Below are 19053 nucleotides of genomic sequence, written 5' to 3' on the forward strand. Positions count from 1 at the left end.
AAACAATAATATAGCCAATAGTATAGCAATAACTCTACAATTTCTTTTTTTTTTGGGGGGGGTCCATCGTGGGGCTTGAACTCTGGGTCTGGGTGCTGTCTCTGAGCTCTTCAGCTCCAGGCTACCACCCTACCCCTTGAGCCACAGTGCCACTTCTGATTTTCTAGTGGTTAATTTGAGGTCAGAGCCTCATAGTCTTTAGTGCCCTGGCTGGCTTTGAACCTTGATCCTCATATCTCAGCCTCCTTAGTAGCTAGGATTACAGACGTGAGCCACCACTCCAGGCTAGTATAACAACAGGTTTTCTGAGTATGATTTCTTTTTCCTTATTTGAGGCGGTCCGGGGGTTGAATTCAGGTCTGGTGTTGTCCCTGATTTTTTCTGCTCAAGACTAATATAATACTCTATTGCCTGAGCTAGAAAACTCTACTTCTGGGGTCCTTTGGTGGTGGTTAATTAGAAATAAGATTTTCATGGACTTTCCTACCTAGGCTGGCATGGATCCTCAGATCTCAGCCTCCTAAACAAGGATTACAGCATGAGCCACTGACACCTGACTGAACTTTGATTTTGATTTTTTATTCCTATCAATTAGGTGTACTTGGGTGTTATTCCTCTCTTTCTCCCCTTTGTCTCCCTCCTCCCACCAGGCTGTCCTTGAGCTTTTGGGTTCATGGCTAGTGATTTACTACTTTGAGCCACAGAACAACTTTTAATTTTTTTTAAGATGATTAATTGCAGGTCACAGACTTTCCCGCCTGGACTGGCTTTGAACTGCAATCCTCACATCTCAGCCTCCTGAGTAGCTAGAATTACAGGCATGAACTACCTGGCTACCTGAAAGTTTTATTTTTTTATTTTTAGTTTTGTGCCATTCAGTCCTGGGGTTTGAATTCTGGGTTTGGGCATTGTTCCCGAGCTTCTTTGGCTCCAGAATAATGTTCTAACACTTGAACCGCAGTGCTACCTCTGGCCTTTTCTGAGTAGTTTATTGGAGATTAGAGTCTCAGAGTTTCTTGCCCTGGCTGGTTTTGAACTGCAATCCTCAGATCTCAGCAAGAGGTTGAATATCTAGGATTACAGGTATGAGCCACTAGTACCTGGCTAGGGATTTTATTTTGACATGTCCATACCTTGATCAGATTTACCCCACTGACTGTAATTTTGAAAAAAAAATTCACAGGGCACATTTACATGAAACAGGGCATATCCCATAAAACACTTATTTGGCTTGAAATAAACCATTGGGTATTTTGTGTGTAAATTATTTTCTTGCTTAAAATGAATCTAGAGCGAATCAAGTCAAGACCAAAAGAACAAAAGGCTCATGGTATCCTTGGCTATTAGATCCAAACAGTACAAGAGAGAGGACTCAATATTTGCATACCCAATGCTATGGATATGGTATTGGAAATATAAACATAACTATATAGACATAAAAACCTATGACACTATAGACATAATGTTTTATTTCATAAATTAATAATTAATTGCCAGTGATTGTATATAGAGATTCCCTTCTTGAATACTCGTTTGTTAAACATGTCATTTGAAAAATGATGTAAAAATCAACGTTAATAAATTCTTTAATAAAAAAAAATTTGACTGCCTAAGCCAGGAGCCATGGCTCACATCTGTAATCCTAGCTACTCACGAGGCTGAGATCTGAGGATTGTGTAGTACTCAGCCCAGGTACTAAAAGTCCATGAGATTCTTATCTCCAATTAACCACTAGAAAACCAGAAGTGGCACTGTGGCTCACGGGGTAGGGTCGTAGCCTTGAATTGAAGAGCTCAGGGACAATGCCCAGGCCCAGAGTTCAAGTCCCACAAACCAACCAAAAAAAAAAAAAAGACTTCCTATTTCCTAAGAAGATATTAGAAGATTTGTGTACAAAGTGGCTCAAAATACACTTTGGGGAGAAATCAGAGGCAATGTCGTAGGAGTTGTGACTTTTGATTGTGGACAAGTAGATTTCAATTCCACCTCTGTTACTGCATACCTATGTAACTCTGGTCAACTTGCTTAATTTGTTTAAGTGCCTTTTTTTTTTTTTTTTTTTTTTTTTTGGCAGTTTTGGGACTTGAGGCCTGGGCTTCGTCCCTGAGCCTCTCTTTGCTCAAGGGTAGCACACTACCATTTGAGCAACAGGGCCACTTCCAATTTTTTCTGAGTAGTTTATTGGAGATAAGAGTCTCATTAACTTTCCTGACCTTGGCTAGCTTTGCAATCCTCAGATCTCACCTCCTGAGTAGCTAGGATGACAGGTATGAGGCACCTGTGACCAGTTTTGAGTGCTCATTTAATCATTTGTTGAATATGGAATATTGAATTGGTTTCAGAGACTTCTCATAAATTAGATTGCATGAATACTTAATTTCTCCACTTAATTCCCACTTATGACTTGGAATTTGGTGCACAAACATTAAAAAGTAAATAACAGGTAATTATAAATGCTAACACATATATGCCACTAATCAAATGTGAATTATTACTTTTATTCGTGTGTTAATTACTAAGATTAGATTTTGTTTTGTTTTAAATTTTAATAATTATGTTGTACATCTTCTTTTTCAGGTTAAAAATGTTTATTTCAAAAATTTTATACCATTTATGAACTCCCTTGGAATTGTAACTTCTAATGGACTTCCAGAGGTAATCTGAAAGAAAACTTAATTTATTTTTTATTTATTTATTTATTTTTATTATTTATTTTTTTTATTGTAATTAGTAAAAGGGTAAGAAAACTTAATTTAAAAAGTAATCTGTTCTAAGACTTTGGGGAGATAGGATAGTTTATGTATTTTTTTTCTAGTACTGGGACTTGAGCTCACCGTTTCATTCTCTTGTCTTTTTCACTCATGGCTAATACCGACATTTGAGCCATGCTTCTGATTTTGTCTTTTTGTTGGTTTAATGGAGATAAGAATCTCTCATATTTGTCTGTTCTGGATTGGCTTTGAACCCTAATCTTTAGATCTCAGACTCCTGAGTATGTAAGATTATAGTATGTAGCAACTTGCTGTATTAACATTACTTAAGATCAATTTACTGTGTATCAAACACATATATATATGTGTGTGTGTGTGTGTGTGTATAGATATATATATATATGTAATTTTTTTTGACCGAAGAAAGGAACCTACCTAGATAGAATTATTAAATAAGTTTTTGTATGATAACAAAATTTTCTTTGAAGATATGTTCAAATATGTAAGCATCATTTTACGTTTTATACTACAAATTGATCTCTGCTGAGTTTCTAAAATTAAAGTGTAGGATTTAAAATTTTTTTCTTTCAAAATCTAAGTATCACTAATTTTTTAAAAAATTCTAATTTACTAAGCTTTCTCAAGTATAGGTTCTACAATTAGTGCAGTTAACATCACTTGCATTGTTGTGTTATATAATATGGGACATTTTTTTTTTTGAGTGTTTTAATCAACCAGATGGCTGACACTTGTAATAGCTACTCAGGAAACTGAGAGCTGAGGATCATGATTCAAAGCCAGCCCTGGCAAGGAAGTCCATGAAACTTATCTCCAGTTAATCAACAATAACAAAACAACAACAATAAAACAACAATAACAAAAACATCTAGAGGTAGAGCTGTGGCTCAGGTGCATAAAAGCTCAGGGACAGCACCCAAGCCCTATGTTCAAGCCCCAAGATAAACAAAAACAGAAAACAATTACGAATCCCCCCCAAAACCTCAGCTTAATAAAAAATAATTTTGGTTGGAATGAATGGTGATTGTAAAGCAAGACTGTTTTGTGTTAGTGGAATGTCATCCTTCTGTCGATTTCTTTTTATATTTTGCCACAAATGTCTATCCAGTGAGAGCAGACGACTAAGAATTTTAGGTGATGTGGTGAACTGTGCAATGAAGTGGTTGCTTTACTACATGATAAACAAGTTCTCAGTGAGGAAACATGTTTTATAAATCCTTACTACCAGTCACCAAAACCAGAAGCATGGAATTAGTCAACCAGATTGATGTTTCCGTGATCTGGCTTAGTAACCAGTTCTTGAATTCATTAATATAGTTTATAAATATTTGGTATTTGTCATGCATTTGTGCTAGATACAAGTGTTTGGAGGTGATATGATTATTGAGCTGAGTAAGCCTTATAACAGATGGTGTTGCTGTGGGTTGGACTTTGTAAATTCTATGTTTTTTTTTTTTTTGGCCAGTTCTGGGGCTTGAACTCAGGGACCTTGGGCTTTCTCAGGGCTGGAGCCGTAACACCACTTCTGGTTTTTCTGTGTATGTGGGACCAAGAAATCAAACCTGTGTCTTTGTGCATGCTAGGCAAGCACTCTACCACTAGGCCGAACTCCCAGCACTATAAATTCTAAGGTAGAGTAATAGTTGATAATGTGTAACCTGTCCAGTGAACTCTAAGAAATTCTTTAAAGTTGGGATACAGGACAGAATGGCAAGGTATGATACTAGAGCATTATGTAGGAAACTGATATTATATTAATGAGTCTTCTTACTACCTTTGGTACCAAACCTGTTTTCAACTCAGAAGAAGCTTAAATGCTTGCAGTGATCATTTTTTCCCTTTTAAAGTATTATAATATCAAAAAAACTTGAGAATTTTTGATTTACCTTATTATGTCATATATAACTGCCAATATATAGATAATTTAGTGCCAACAATGATTCAATCTAAATATGAAAAACTGTCCTTGTGTATTATGAAGGCAAGCATACATTTCAATGAATTTCTACCTCTCCTTTTAGACCATAATTACATTGCATGTGAAATGTGCAAAAATTCTGTATGCTGAGATGTAATTACACAAAAAGATAAGTTATGATTTTTTTTTAAGGTTGAAAGTCTCTCTAAACGATATGAAGAAATTTATCTTAAAAATAAAGATCTTGATGCACGATTATTTTTGGATCATGATCAAACTCTTCAGCCTGATCCTATAGACAGGTATTGTATTATTAATATATTTTTTATTTGTTGATGTGTTTTCAGAAGGTAAAATGTATTAATACAGACTTTATGTTCTACAGCCATTATTTTTTTTTTCCAGTCCTGAGGTTTGAACTCAGGGCCTAAGCACTGTCCCTGGGCTTTCCTCAAGGCCAATGCTTTACTGTTTGAGCCACAGCACCACTTCCAGCTTTTTTCTGTGTATGTGGTACAATGGAATTGATCCCAGGTCTTTGTGCATGCTAGGCAAGCACTCTATCACTAGGCCAAATTTCTGGCCCTAAATATTTCTTTTTAACAAACATTTCTCTCTCTTTTTTTTTTTCTTCAAAAAAAAAAAAGGCAATAGTAAAATTAGTTGGGAACTTGGTGGCTCACTCCTGTAATCTTAATTACTTAAGAGACTGAGACCTGGAGTATGGTAGTCTAAAGCAGCTTGGATAGAAAAATTCATGAGACTCCATCTTCAGCTAACCAGCCAAAACCTAGGCTGGGGATGTGGCTCTAGTGGTAGGGCACCAGCAGGGGGCAAAAGACCTTTCATTTGCAAAATGAAAGTGGAAATGGTTAAATCAATTGGTTGATTCAAATGGCAGTCTGTTTTACTCTATCATTTTATTATATTGCCTGCCTAACTCATTAAAAAAATTAAGAAAACTACAAGATGAGGGGTGGGGGAGAGGGGAAGGGAAATGGGGACCAAGACATGTGAAAGGGTATCAATGTATGGGAATTAATGCATCATTTATCTGGCAAATATCATTTTACCCTTCTATTAATTACAATAAAAAATATATAAAAAAATTAAGAAAACTGGGATTATCAGAGAGAATCCTAAAATTGGAACTGTTGACAGTAATTATTAATTTTTTTTTTTTTGTGGGTCATGGAGCTTGAACCTGCCTAGGTATTGTTCCTGAAGTCTTCAGCTCAAGGCTACCACTCTACCCCTGGGCCTGGGTGTTGTCTCTGAGCTCTTCCTTCAGCTTTAGGCTACCATGCTACCCTTGAGCCAAGCCCCACTTCCCATTTTCTAGAGGTTAATTGGAGGTCAGAGTCTCAGGCCCTTTTGTGCCTGGGCTGGCTTTGAACCTTGATCCTCAGATCTCAGCCTCCTGAGTAGCTAGGATTACAGGCATGAGCCACCATACCTGGCTTAAAATTTTTTTGACTGATCATAAGTAAGGTTAATTTTGTTTGTAGGAAGAAATCTTTTAATGTGAAATTGAAAATACATTGTCAATGAAATACAGTAAAATATTTCTAATTTTATTTAAGTAGAAATAAAATTTCTAGAAAGTATAACTTGGGTATCAATGTTTAAAATTCTTAAAATTTGATTAATACCACAAGCAATAAAACATTTGACTCTAATATTTGAGAAAAATACTGAATGTTTTCTGCGCCTTTGCCAAAAAACATATTGGAAAGAAACATATAATTTTAAGAATGATAGTAAAACAAGAAAAGTTTAAGCAGCAGTTGTTTCCTGTCCGTTCTCATTGATACATGAAACAACAGGAGATATTATAATTGTTTTTTTGTTGTTGTATGAATGACTTTGTTTATCATTTAGTTTTGAGATGCAGAGAACACCACGCAAATGTAACCCTGATGAAGAAGTGAATGTGATTCCTCCACATACTCCAGTTAGGTATGAATTTTCCTACTTGTAATTTTCATTGTAATTCCTTATTCAGTGACTTACAATGCTTCAAGTTTATTCATTTGTTTCATATTTGTGCATACATGTTATATATCTAGAATTTTTTTTGTCCTTTACATGAGTTGCTCAGGTTATAGTTATTAGATCCAGATATGTCTATTCAGGAGGAATATAATATAAAAATGTGGGTGTGATACATCTTAGTAGATCTACATGTCCTTGAAGGATTTGAACTTTTTATTTTTTCCCAGTCCTGGGGCTTGAACTCAGGGCCTGGTCACCGTCCTTGGGCTTTTTCAAGGCTAGCACTCTACTATTTGGAGCCACAGTGCCACTTCCAGCCTTTTCTGTGTATGTGGCACCAAGGAATCGTACCTAGGTCTTCAGGCATACTAGGCAAGCACTCTGAACTTTTTTTTTTTTTGCCAGTCCTGGGCTTGAGCTCAGGGCCTGAGCACTGTCCTTAGACTTTCTCAAGGCTAGAGCGCTACCACTTGAGCCTCAGCACCACTTCCAGCTTTTTTTTTTTTTCTCCTGTGTATGTGGTACCGAGGAATCAAACCCAGATCTTTGTGCATGCTAGACAAGCACTCTACCACTAGGCCAAACTCCTGGCCCCCAGTTCCTGAACTTCTTGTAATGTTCTTTTTCTTACTCACTTGCCGTATACATTCTTTTTTTTTTTTTGAGTCTATCGAATCTGCTTCTAAATTATGAAGTCCCTTTACTTTTCTTCATTTCTACTCCTACCACTCTTTTTTTTTTATTAAGCATTTTTTTATTGTAATTAGTAAAAGGGTTACATGATATTTGCCAGATAGAAGGTGCATTAATTCACATACATTGATACCCTTTCACATGTCTTGGTACCCATTTCCCTCCCCCCCCCACACCCCCCACCCGTCTTGGTTTTCCCCCCTCCTATCACTCTTATTTTAAGACATTTTCTCTTGGAATTTTTGCAATACCCTGCTGAATTTTGTCACTTCAGCTTTTACCAAAGACTGTTTCTTTCTACCACTAACAAATTTATTCTCAACAGGATTCCAAGGATAAATCAATTTATATATACTCACTTTGCTATTAATATTCTGTAATTGCTTTCTGTTGTAATTGGAATACAAGTCAATTTTGATTTCTTGTTTACTCTGCTTTGGGTACACATTGATTATCTTCGACTTTTTTTCCCTTGTTTTTTAAAATTTTATTGTCAGAATAATATATAGAGGAGTTACAGTTATATTCATCAGGTAATGGTGCATTACTTCTCAAACCTTACTACCCCTTCTCATGGTTTTGTCCCCCTTTCTCTCCCCCCCCCCGATTTTTTAATCCTCTAAGTTCTCTTGTATTTTCAAATTTTCTATTTAGTATTTTCTTTTTTCTTTTTTTTGTCATTTGTGGGACTTGACCTCTGGGCTTGGGCGCTGTCCCTGAGATCTTCAGCTCAAGGCTACCACCCTACTCCTTGAGCCACAGCACCACTTCTGGTTTTCTAGTGGCTGACTGGAGATAAGAGTCTCATGGACTTCAGTGCCTGGGCTGGTTTTGACCCATGGTCCTCCGATCTCAGCTTCCTGAGTAGTCACGATTACAGGTGTGAGCCACCGTGTCCAGCACCTATTTAGTATTTTCTTTTTGAAATTCGTTCTTTTTTCTTTCCATGGATTTCCAGCTGCTACTCTTCCTTTATGGTCAGCACAAATATTGCTTTTCTTTTTTTTTTTTTTTGCCAGTCTTGGGCTTGGGCTTAGGGCCTGAGCACTATCCTTGGACTTTCTCAAGGCTAGAGCTCTACCACTTGAGCCTCAGCACCACTTCTGGCTTTTTTTCTATGTATGTGGTACCGAGGAATCGAACCCGGGTCTTCATGCATGCTAGGCAAGCACTTTAACCACTAGGCTAAACTCCCGGCCTTGCTTTTCTTTTTTTAAAGAAAGATTTCTTAGTCAGATATGCCTGACTTATGCCTGTAATCCTAACTATTCAGGAGGCTGAGATTTAAGGATTGTGGTTCAAAGTTAGCCAGGCAGACAGTCTGAGAGGCTTCTTTTTTTGTTGTTGGTGGTCATGGGGTTTGAACCCTGGGCCCTAGGTGCTGTCCCTGAGCTCTTTATCTCAAGATTAGTTCTCTGCCACTTTGAGCCATATCCCACTACTGGTTTTCTGGTGGTGAATTGGAGATAAGCTTATGTCATGGAGTTTCATGCCTGCACTGGCTTTGAACTGTGATCCATCCCCATGTCTCAGCTAGGATGATAGGTGTGAGCTACTAGCACTGGGCAAGGAAATAGTCCCCTCTTACCTACCCCCCCCCCCTTTTTTGCCAATCTGGGGCAAACTTAGGGCCTGGGCACTGTCTTTGGGTTATTTTAAAGCTAGCAGTCTTTCGCTTGAGCCACAGCTCCACTTCCAGCTTTTTTGTGTATGTGTTCCCAAGGAATCAAACTCAGGGCTTTGTGCATGCTAGGCAAGCACTCTGCCCCTAGGCCACATTCCTAGCGCTCTGAGAGGCTTTTATCTTTACTTTAGCAAGGAATTGGAAGTGGAGATGTGACTCAAGTGATAGAGTCTAAAAGCTAATAAGCAAGGGTGTGAAGCCCTGAGTATCAAAACCCAAAAAAGAATTGTATTGTGTCTCATAACATCTAGTCCTGTTCCTTTATAGCTTTATTACATAATTATGAATTCATTTGTGTATTGCTTGCTTTTCATTTATACCCATGATAGTGTAGGTTAAATTCCAAACTATATGGATCATAACTGTTTTGTCAACTATTTATAAACAGAATATTTCAAATGGCTGTGTAGACACATAAACATACAGATTTCACATAAACATAGTAATAGAGTTCCAGGCAAGTTCAGATGACACAGAAGAGATTTTTATATGGTGATGTCTAAATTGAATTTTGAAATATTTCATGAGACAAAAATTTCAGGGGTTGATAATAGCCATATATAAGAGCATTGAAGTGTGAAATGACAGTGTGTCTGGTGAATTGTTTACAGCCCTGTGTTAGTTGCAAAATGGGAGGATAAAAACATCTTGAATGACCTTCTATGGTGTGTTCACAGCTGTGGATGAGGTAGCCTGTGCAATAAATTGGTAATGCATAGGGTAAGGGTAAATTCAGGCTTGATTTTTGTAAATCTGTGGGTTGTGAGGGGTAAAACTCAGGAGGACAGAAGAAGTTGCTAGTCTGTATTAGTGCTTCTTAATCAGGATGTAAATTACAATAGCCTAAGGAATTTTGTCAGAGTTTACACGGCTAGGTCTTACTATAGTAAGTGAAAACATCTGGTCCCAATAATGCTTTTTTTTTTTTGTGGCAATTCTGGGGTTTATACAGGGCCTAGACAAGGCTAGCATTCTACCACTTGAGCCACAGAACCACTTCTGGCCTTTTCTGTGTATGTGCTACCAAGGAATTGAACCCAGGGCTTCACACATGCTAGACAAGCACTCTATCACTAGGTCACACTCCTGGCCTCCCAAAAGGTCTCTAATAATTTTTACAGTGGTGTTGAAAGATGCTGCTATGATACTTGATGTGAACTAATCAAGTAGTTGTGGGAATACAGGAACCAAAAACAAATAAATATCTGATGAATTTGTGTATGGAATATTGTTCTTGTGACATTCATGGAAGCAAATAGTATTAGGATATATGAAAAATTAAGATGTGACTGTCTGAAGTGGCCAAGCATGGATGGCAAAGGTTAAGTAGTGTTTAAGCACTGGGTAGACATTAGCTTCTAGAAGAAGAGTGTAGTTATGGAGCCTAATGTAGAAGCCAAGAAAACCAAAGGAGGGTACTGAGTTTCAGGAAAGAACCCCCCCGCCCCCCAAGGCTAGTGCTCTACCACCTCAAGCCACAGCTCTTCTTCTGGTTTTTTGGTGATTAATTGGAGAAAAGAGACTCAGACTTTCCTATCCAGGCTGACTTCAAACTGTGATCAGCTAGGTGTATATAGCTAGGTGTGAGCCACCAGTAACCCAGACTGGATATGTTTTATACTGTCTAGATCCATTCCGCTCTAAGCAATTCTGCAGTTCTTTTTATCCTTAAGCAGTGTCTCAAATGTAATAGTACTTCAAAAATTAGAATACTAGTTTGTACTATACACCACATACAAAAATGTGTCCATGAATGTAAAAGTAAAGAATGAGCTGCTCACATCTGTAATCCTAGGTACTTAGGAGGTTGAAGTCAGAGGATTGTGGTTTAAAGACAGCCTGGGCAGGAAACACTGTGAGACTCCCATCTCTAATAACTACTTAAAAACGCCAGAAGTGGTATTGTGGCTCAAATGGTAGAGTGCTTACCTTGAGCAAAGAGAAGCTCAGATAGCACCCCCAGGCCCAGGGTTCAAGCCCCCAGATTAGCACCCCCCCCAAAAAAAAAAGAAAATGAAATTTTTAAGGATCTCTGAAAGAGAATATCTTTACCTGAGTTCCTAAATACCTATTGTCTTTATTTGAAAGTGTATTTATTTAATTGTGATAGTGTTCAGTGAAAGATGGTAGTTATTTCTCCATATGATAAAAATATATTTTGCTACAGTACTGCCATTTGCTTGGCCAATTAGTATTATATTAATATATTTCAGTTTATTAGTAAATGTATCAGTTCTGTAATTATAAACTTACTGATTAAAAGCATGCTGGGCTGAGGCTATACCACTTGAGCCAGGCCTCCAAATCAGCTTTTTGCTGCATTTTTTTTTTGAACTGGAGTCTTATATAGACTTTTCTGCCAACAGTTGGCCTTGATTTCTGGAATAGCTTGAATGATAGGCATGAGCCACCTCCATTACCTTTTAAGAAAATAAGGTCAAACTCTGATCCTCTTGCCTCAGACTCGTATAATGAAATGACATGCATACACAATCATACCTGGGTGTTAATAAGGCCTTATTTCAAAGAACTTTAGAAAGATAACTAGATGACAGTGTGTTAGGAGATATGTTTAATTTATTTTTGTTTTCCCTTCATCGGTTAATGCTTTTTTCCCTCCCCCTCTAGGACTGTTATGAATACTATCCAGCAGTTAATGATGATTTTAAATTCAGCAAGTGATCAACCATCTGAAAATCTAATTGCCTATTTCAATGTAAGCCATATATTAAACATTATTTATTGTGATACCTTAGAAATGAAATTTGAAATTAGAAGTTAAAATATGATTTTAAAGCAATTATGTCTCATTTAATATATCTTATATCATGCTTTCTTAACTCCCTAACTTAGAAATTATTTGTGATATGGTTTTATTTTCAGATTTTCTTATATCTATCATTTGCCTTGAACAACATTCTTTCTTCCAAGTTACATGTTGTTGTTTTTTTTAAACTTAAAAAATGACTCTATTTTGTGAGATATGGTTTAGCTGCTTCTAGTTCTGGTTTGACATTCACTTTGAGAAGTTTAAGATACTTTATAATTCTAATGATATCATTTTACTATTATTTGGTTTCTGTTTTGCTAAAACTAAAAAGTCTTCTGTCGCTGAGTGCTGTGACTCATGCCTGTAATCCTAGCTACTCAGGAGGCTGAGATCTGGAGATCAAGGTTCAAAGCCAGCCTGGGCACAAAAGGACCTGACTCTTATCTCCAGTTAACTTCTAGAAAACGGGAAATGAGGCTTGGCTCAACGGTAGCATGGTAGCCTTGGGCTGAAGAGCTCAGCTTAGGGACAATACCCAGGCCCAGGGGTAGGGTGGTAGCCTTGAGCTGAGGAGTTCAGGCACAGTGCCCAGGCTGAGTTCAAGCCCCATGACCCACAAAAAAAAAAAAAAAGTTTTCTATCAATGTAGTGTTTGTTCATTTATAGTTACTCTATCTCATTCTCTTTGGTTTAAGGTATTTTCTTTAAAGGTAATGTGAGATAGGACTGAACTCTCATCACAGCTCTGTACTCGTTTTTTCTTTTTATCTCTATTTAGCTCACTTTCGTTTACAATTCTTACCTAGTGCTGTGTGAATTTCAATTTGCAATCCCCAGTAGACCCTTAGTTTGGTAATTGAAAGAACTCCCTGATAAACTTTCTTCTAAAAAAAGGAGAGAAAAAAAGTTACAACAACAACAAACAAAAAGCCCCCTAGCATTCATATTAACAGACTACCCTCTTACTTAACCTAAATGAAGGTTAGGATTCACTGAAATGCTGATCTATACAAGGCTAGAACACTTTTTAAAATTTGGCTTATTGTAGTAACTATGTGCTTTCTGTGGTTGTTAACAACTCCTACTCCCATAACATGCCTGTGATTCTGTTGTCATCTCTTGCCTTGTTCTCTAGGAATAGCAAAGTAATTTCTTTCATCATATTCATAATTATGTTGGCTTAGAACTAATTTTGCTTGTCCAAGTTGTATTAAGTTGTTTTTGTGTATGAGTTATCTGTAAAACAAGAACATTTGCCAAAACATACCTATCCAATTACCTAGAACTGTTAGTAAGGATAATGATAGAAGTAAAATAATGATAATCTCTTCTCAAATGTCATTTTGAATATTTTTCCTAATTTGTACTAAGTAGGAACGTTTGTTTTCATTTTAGTTACTTTAGCTGGGCAGAAAATTCTGCCTGAAAAACATATTGTCAAGTTCAATTTAAACCTTAACTTTTAAAATAAATCTTTATAGCTAAACTGTAGTTTCATGTAGGTGACAGATTGTCTCAGAGTAAGTATGTCTTAAAGATTATTTCATTTTTCTTTGATTTCATTTCTTTATTAGTTCAAGTTACTATTTTTTTTTTCTTTTGGTCTTTTGGTGTATGTCCTGGGGCTTGACTTCAGGGCCTGAGTGCTGTCCCTAAGCTGTTTTACTCAATTCTAGTGTTCTACTACTTGAGTCACACTTTCATGTCTGGTGTTTTGTTTTGTTAAGTATTTGGAGCTAAGAATATTATGGACTTACTTGCCCTGGCTGTTTTTGAACATTGATACTCAGATCTTAGCTTCTTGAGCAGCTAGGATTATGGGTATGAGCCACTGGTGCCTAGCTAGTTCCTACATTTATTGTTATTTATTTAAATTGATTTATTTATTTTTGGTGCTGGGCCAGGGGCTTGAATTCAGGACCTGGGTATTGTCCCTGAAATTCATTTTTTTAAGGCTAGCACTCTATCACTTGAGCCACAGTGCAGCTTCTGGCTTTTTTCTGCCTAGTTTACTGGAGATCAAAGTCTTATGGACTTTGCTGCCCAGGCTGGCTTCAGACTGTGATCCTCAGATCTCAGCTTCCTGAGTAACTAGGATAACAGGTGTGAGCCACCAGTCATCTTCCCTATGTGTAAAATCTTGGGGACCATATATATATACATATATATATTATTGTCAGGATAATGTATAGAGAGGTTACAATTACATTCATCAGGTAGTGGGTGCATTACTTCTCAAACATTGGTACACTTTCTCATGTTTTTGTCTCCCTTTCCCACCCCACCCCATATATGTTTTAACAAACATTTTTTATTAAAGAATTTATGAATGTTGATTTTTACATCATATTTTAAATGACAAGTTTAACAAACAAATGTTCAAGGAGGAAATCTCTATTTACAATCACTGGGACTTAGTATTTAGAACTTAATCAAAATTAGGCTAAGGGTTTGTATGTCATAGAAACATTAATTTATGAAATAAAACATTATGTCTATAGATTTAACAAACGTTTTGACAATGATTTTTTGACAGGAAACATTTGTCACATATTTCTAAGATTTATGTGCTGTTTTCTTTCAGGGATATACACTTAGAGATATTTTAGAATGTGAATTTTGTTTTCTAGTTCTAGATTTGAACTCATGGCCTTGCACTTGCTTGGCTTGCTTGCTCTGGTGGTTCTTTGCTATTTGAAATATGCCTCTAGTCTATCCTTTGGCTCTTTATTGTGGAGATGGAGTTATGGATATTCCTGTCCATGCTGGTTTTGAAGTAGGATCCTGTTGATTTCAGGTTCCTGAGTATTATAGGTATGAGCTACCAATGACCAACAGAATGTGAAATTTTTGAGTGATACTGAATGTATTGTGAAGAATTATAATCCAACTTAATTTTTTATTTTAAAAGATTTTGTTAACTGATTTTTTACATCATATTTCATATGTCATGTTTAACAAATAAATATTCAAGAACCATTTCTATGTAATCACTGGCACATAAATTTTAGAACATAATTAAAATTAAGCTAGGACTCTGTATGTCATAGATACATATCAATCTATATAATATAAAATGTCTATAGAGTACATATCCCATCAGAGATTTTTATGTCCATGTAGTTATATAGTTATATATCTCCAGACCGTGTCCATGACCATGGGTATCTGAATATTGAGTCATCACTCTTGTACTGTTTGGATCTAATAGCCACATATCAAGAAGACCATGTGGCTTTTGTTCCTTTGGTCCTGACTTATCTCACTTAACATGATTTGCTCTAGTTTCATCCATTTTCCAGTGAATGCCATTATTTTATCTTGTCTGTTGGCTATGTAGAATTTCATTGTATATATGTACCACATTTTTTGTATCCATTCATCTGTAGTAGGGCATCTGGATGTTTCTGTCACTTGGCTATTGTGAATAGTGCAGAGATAAACATGGCTGAGCAGGTGTCCTTATCATATCCTGGGTTATGATGCTCAGGGTAGATGCCCAGGTGTGGTATTGCTGGGTCATAGGGAAGGTCTGTTTTAGTTTTTTAAGAAATCTCCAAACTGCCTTCCAGAGTGGCTGTACTAGTTTATATTCCCACCAGCAGTGCAGTAGGATGCCTCTTTCTCCACATCTCTGCCAGCATTTGTCATAGTCTGAGTTCAGAATATTGGCCATTCTGATTGGGGTAAGGTGGTATCTTAGGGTTTTGTATTGCCTTTATGACCATGGATGATGAGTATTTTCTCATTTGTTTCTTTGCCATTTTAACCTCTTCTTTTGATAAGTCTCTCTTTAGTTCCCTTGCCCATTTAGTGATTTGTTTGTTGAGTTTGGGGTGGATTAGTTTCTTGAATTCCATGTAGATATTTGATATTAAGCATTTGTCTGATGTATTATTGGTAAATACTTTTTCCCAGTTGGTTGGCTTTCTACTTTATTAGCTGTGCCTTTGCGCAGAAACTTTTTATTTTTAAATAGTCCCAGTTGTGGAGTCTCTCTCCAATCCCTTGTGTCTCTGGGACTCAGTTCAAGAAGTTTTTGTCCGTGCCTGTGAGTTCCAGTGTCTCCCCTACATGTAGCAGTTTCAGGGTTTCAGGTCTGATATTGAGGTCTTTGATGCATTTTGAGTTAACGTTTATGCATGCCACAGGCTGGGATCAATGTTTAGTTTTCTGCATGCCATACACAGGTGGCCAATGGAATCTCAGCACCTATAGGAAAGTTGCATGGTGACGTAGGGTCATACGTGAGTGACCACTGATACCTTAGTTACTTCATGGTTGCTGTTTGAAATGACCTATCATCTTGGTTGGTTTTGGCGAGCTGCCCCTATGAACAAAAGGAAGGGGAAGGAGCTCTCCCTATTCTGGCAGATAAAGGGAGGCCATTAGGAGCTCTCCTTCTTGGGTGCTTCTTACTGATTGGCTCTACCTGGTCTGGCTGTCCCTGTATGTCAGGGAATTGCATACCAGACTTTATGGCTTTCTGTGCTTATTTTTCTGAGGTAACTTCTTTGTGGACTGGGTTAGTTAAAAAATGGGGTTCCTCTGACTACATGGGTCCTTACAGACTCTTTCAAAGAACCAACTTTTTGATTTACTAATTTTATGTATAGTAGATCTTATTTCAATCTCAGTGAGATATTTCCTATTTAATTTTTGTTATTTCTGTCCTAGTTTTTTTAGGGTTAACTTTTTCTTTCCCCTGTAGGTGCCTTAATTGCTTTAGATTGTTTACATGAGTTTCTTCTGTCTTTTTAGTAAGGACTCCTAGTGCCCCTTAGGACTGCTTTTGCTATGTCTCATAAGTTCATTTGTGATGTATCTTGATTGTCATTGCATTGTAAGAAGTTTTCAATTTCTTCTTTGATTTGTTCTGTAACCTAGGAGTTATTCAGAAGTATGTTATTCAACTTCCATGTGTTTGAGTGTTTTTTTTCCCTTTAGAATTAGACTTAATTTTTAAAGTGTGTTTTCATCTATCTAATACTTTTGATGCATCTGTTAAGATAATATTTTGGTACATTTTAATGAGTTATAAGATGGTATAATACATATTACTTATTTTAATATATTATCCTATAAATTGTTTTAATGATTAAAGATGATATAGTGTGCACCCAAGTATTAGAATTTCTTTCATACGCATTTCCCTATTTGATACTTGTGAAAATGTAGTTAAATGATTTGGCTAATTCTTAAGTCATTTAAAGCACAGCTGTGCGTTGGGAAGTGATACCAATTTCACATCTTGGTTTTGTTTCTTCATTTACTTTGGGGGAAGGTAATATGTATATTATTAAAACTCTTAGATCAGAAATCATGATGATAAAGGAATTGAGAAATCTGCTTTTCCCTAGCCTAGGAGCAGAAAATTTAGGTAATTTTCTTTTAATAGTATGTGTTTTTAATTTTTCTTCTTTTTTTGGCCACTGCATTCAATGAAATTCTGTTATCTGCATCTGATCTGTAGTCTTGTTTACTTATTGTGCAAGTGTTCTTACTATTTTAAATAATTGAAAGCTCAGTTGTCTACTATTCAATAGAAATTTTAATTTCTACTGAACAATTTAAATGAGCAATCTCTGCAATGTTGATTTCTTTATAATCTCTTTAAAGAACTGCACAGTGAATCCAAGAGATAATATCCTGAAGAGAGTGAAGGATATCGGACACATCTTTAAAGAGAAATTTGCAAAAGCTGTGGGACAAGGATGTGCAGAAATTGGGTCACAGGTAACTGAGTTAATTTTTACAATGTAGAAGTTTTCAAAGGCAGCATCTAGACATACTGCATGCTACTGTAATAGTTACTTGTTCAGTCACATAAAATACTGCTGCTGTTTATGGGAAACTTCATGGGAAACCATGCCCTACCTCATTATAAAAAACTAAAGTTCATATACCTGTTGTCGAAGATTTACAAGTTACAAGGAATTAAAAAAAAAGAATCTTACCCTATTAAATTTTGGTCTATGTACTTTGATTTCTTCACATGAGTACTCATATATATAATGAATGGGTTTATATTATGCATATTATTTTTCAGTATATATATATACATATATATATATATACATCTGTGTATCTGCCTGCCTGCCTGCCTGCCTGTCTGTCTGTCTGTCTGTCTGTCTGTCTGTCTATCTGTCTATCTATCTATCTATCTCTATCTATGTTACTCAAAAATTTGATTACTTGGAGCAAGAGTGTGACCTAGTGATAAAATGTTTGCCTAGCATGGATGAAGCACTGGGTTTGATTCATCAGTACCACATACACAAAAAAAGCTGGAAGTGGTGCTGTTGTTCCAGTGGCAGAGTGCAATCTCAAGGACAATGCTTAGGCCCTGCGTTTAAGCCTCAGGACTGGCAAAAAAAAATTTTCTCTTGATTACTATTAAAACATCATGCTGATACATTTATTTTGTCTGATTTTTGCCTGTTTTGTTTTATAGATAGATTTTTTCTTTGTTATATGCTTTTTTAATTAAAGAATTTATTAACATTGATTTTTGTATCATATTTCAAATGCCATGTTTAACAAACAAGTATTCAAAAAGGGAATCTATATACAATCACTGGCACTTAGATTTTAGAACATAATTAAAATTAAGCTGAGAGTTTGTATGTCATAGATATATATTAATCTATGTAATAAAACATTATGTCTATAGAGTATATAGCCCATCATAGATTTTTATGTCTATGTAGTTATGTTTATATCTCTAATACCATGTCCATAACATTGGGTACCCAAATAATGAATCATTGCTCTTGTACTGTTTGGATCTAATAGCCACATATTAAGGATACCATGCGCCTTTTGTTCTTGACTTGTCTCACTCAACATGATTCACTGTAGCTTCATCCACTTTCCACCGAATGCCATTATTTTATCTTGTCTGTTGGCTATGTAGGATTTCATTGTATATATGTACCACATTTTTTTTTTTATCCATACATCTGCAGTAGGGCATCTGGATTGTTTCTATCGCCTGGCTATTGTGAATAGTGCAGAGATGAACATGGCTGTGCAGGTGTCCTTATCATATCCTGGGTTATGATGTTCAGGATAGATGCCCAGGAGTGGTATGGCAAGATTGTAGGGAAGGTCTCTTTTCAGTTCTTCAAGAAACCTCCAAACTGCTTTCCAGAGTGGCTGTACTAGTTTCCATTCCCACTATCAGTGCAGTAGAGTTCCTTTTTCTGCACAATCCCACCAGCATCTGTCACTGTCTGAGTTCAGAATATTGGCCATTCTAATT

General features: G+C 36.4%; 1 protein-coding gene across 4 annotated transcripts in view; it reads left to right on the plus strand.

The window, feature by feature from the left end:
- Rb1 (RB transcriptional corepressor 1) overlaps window positions 1–19053 on the plus strand; it is a 138643-nt gene that overhangs the window by 42076 nt on the left and 77514 nt on the right. For all 4 annotated transcript variants that reach the window (XM_090342142.1, XM_090342139.1, XM_090342140.1 and 1 more), the window contains exons 9-13: window positions 2578–2655; window positions 4840–4949; window positions 6529–6606; window positions 11648–11735; window positions 17409–17525. In XM_090342142.1, coding sequence (XP_090198268.1) covers window positions 2578–2655; window positions 4840–4949; window positions 6529–6606; window positions 11648–11735; window positions 17409–17525 — 471 coding nt within the window. The remainder of the gene's footprint in view (window positions 1–2577; window positions 2656–4839; window positions 4950–6528; window positions 6607–11647; window positions 11736–17408; window positions 17526–19053) is intronic.

The sequence above is a fragment of the Megascapheus bottae genome, chromosome 11, assembly GCF_031878675.1.
Source record: "Megascapheus bottae isolate mThoBot1 chromosome 11, mThoBot2.hap1, whole genome shotgun sequence".
In the NCBI taxonomy this organism is placed as follows: domain Eukaryota; kingdom Metazoa; phylum Chordata; class Mammalia; order Rodentia; family Geomyidae; genus Megascapheus; species Megascapheus bottae.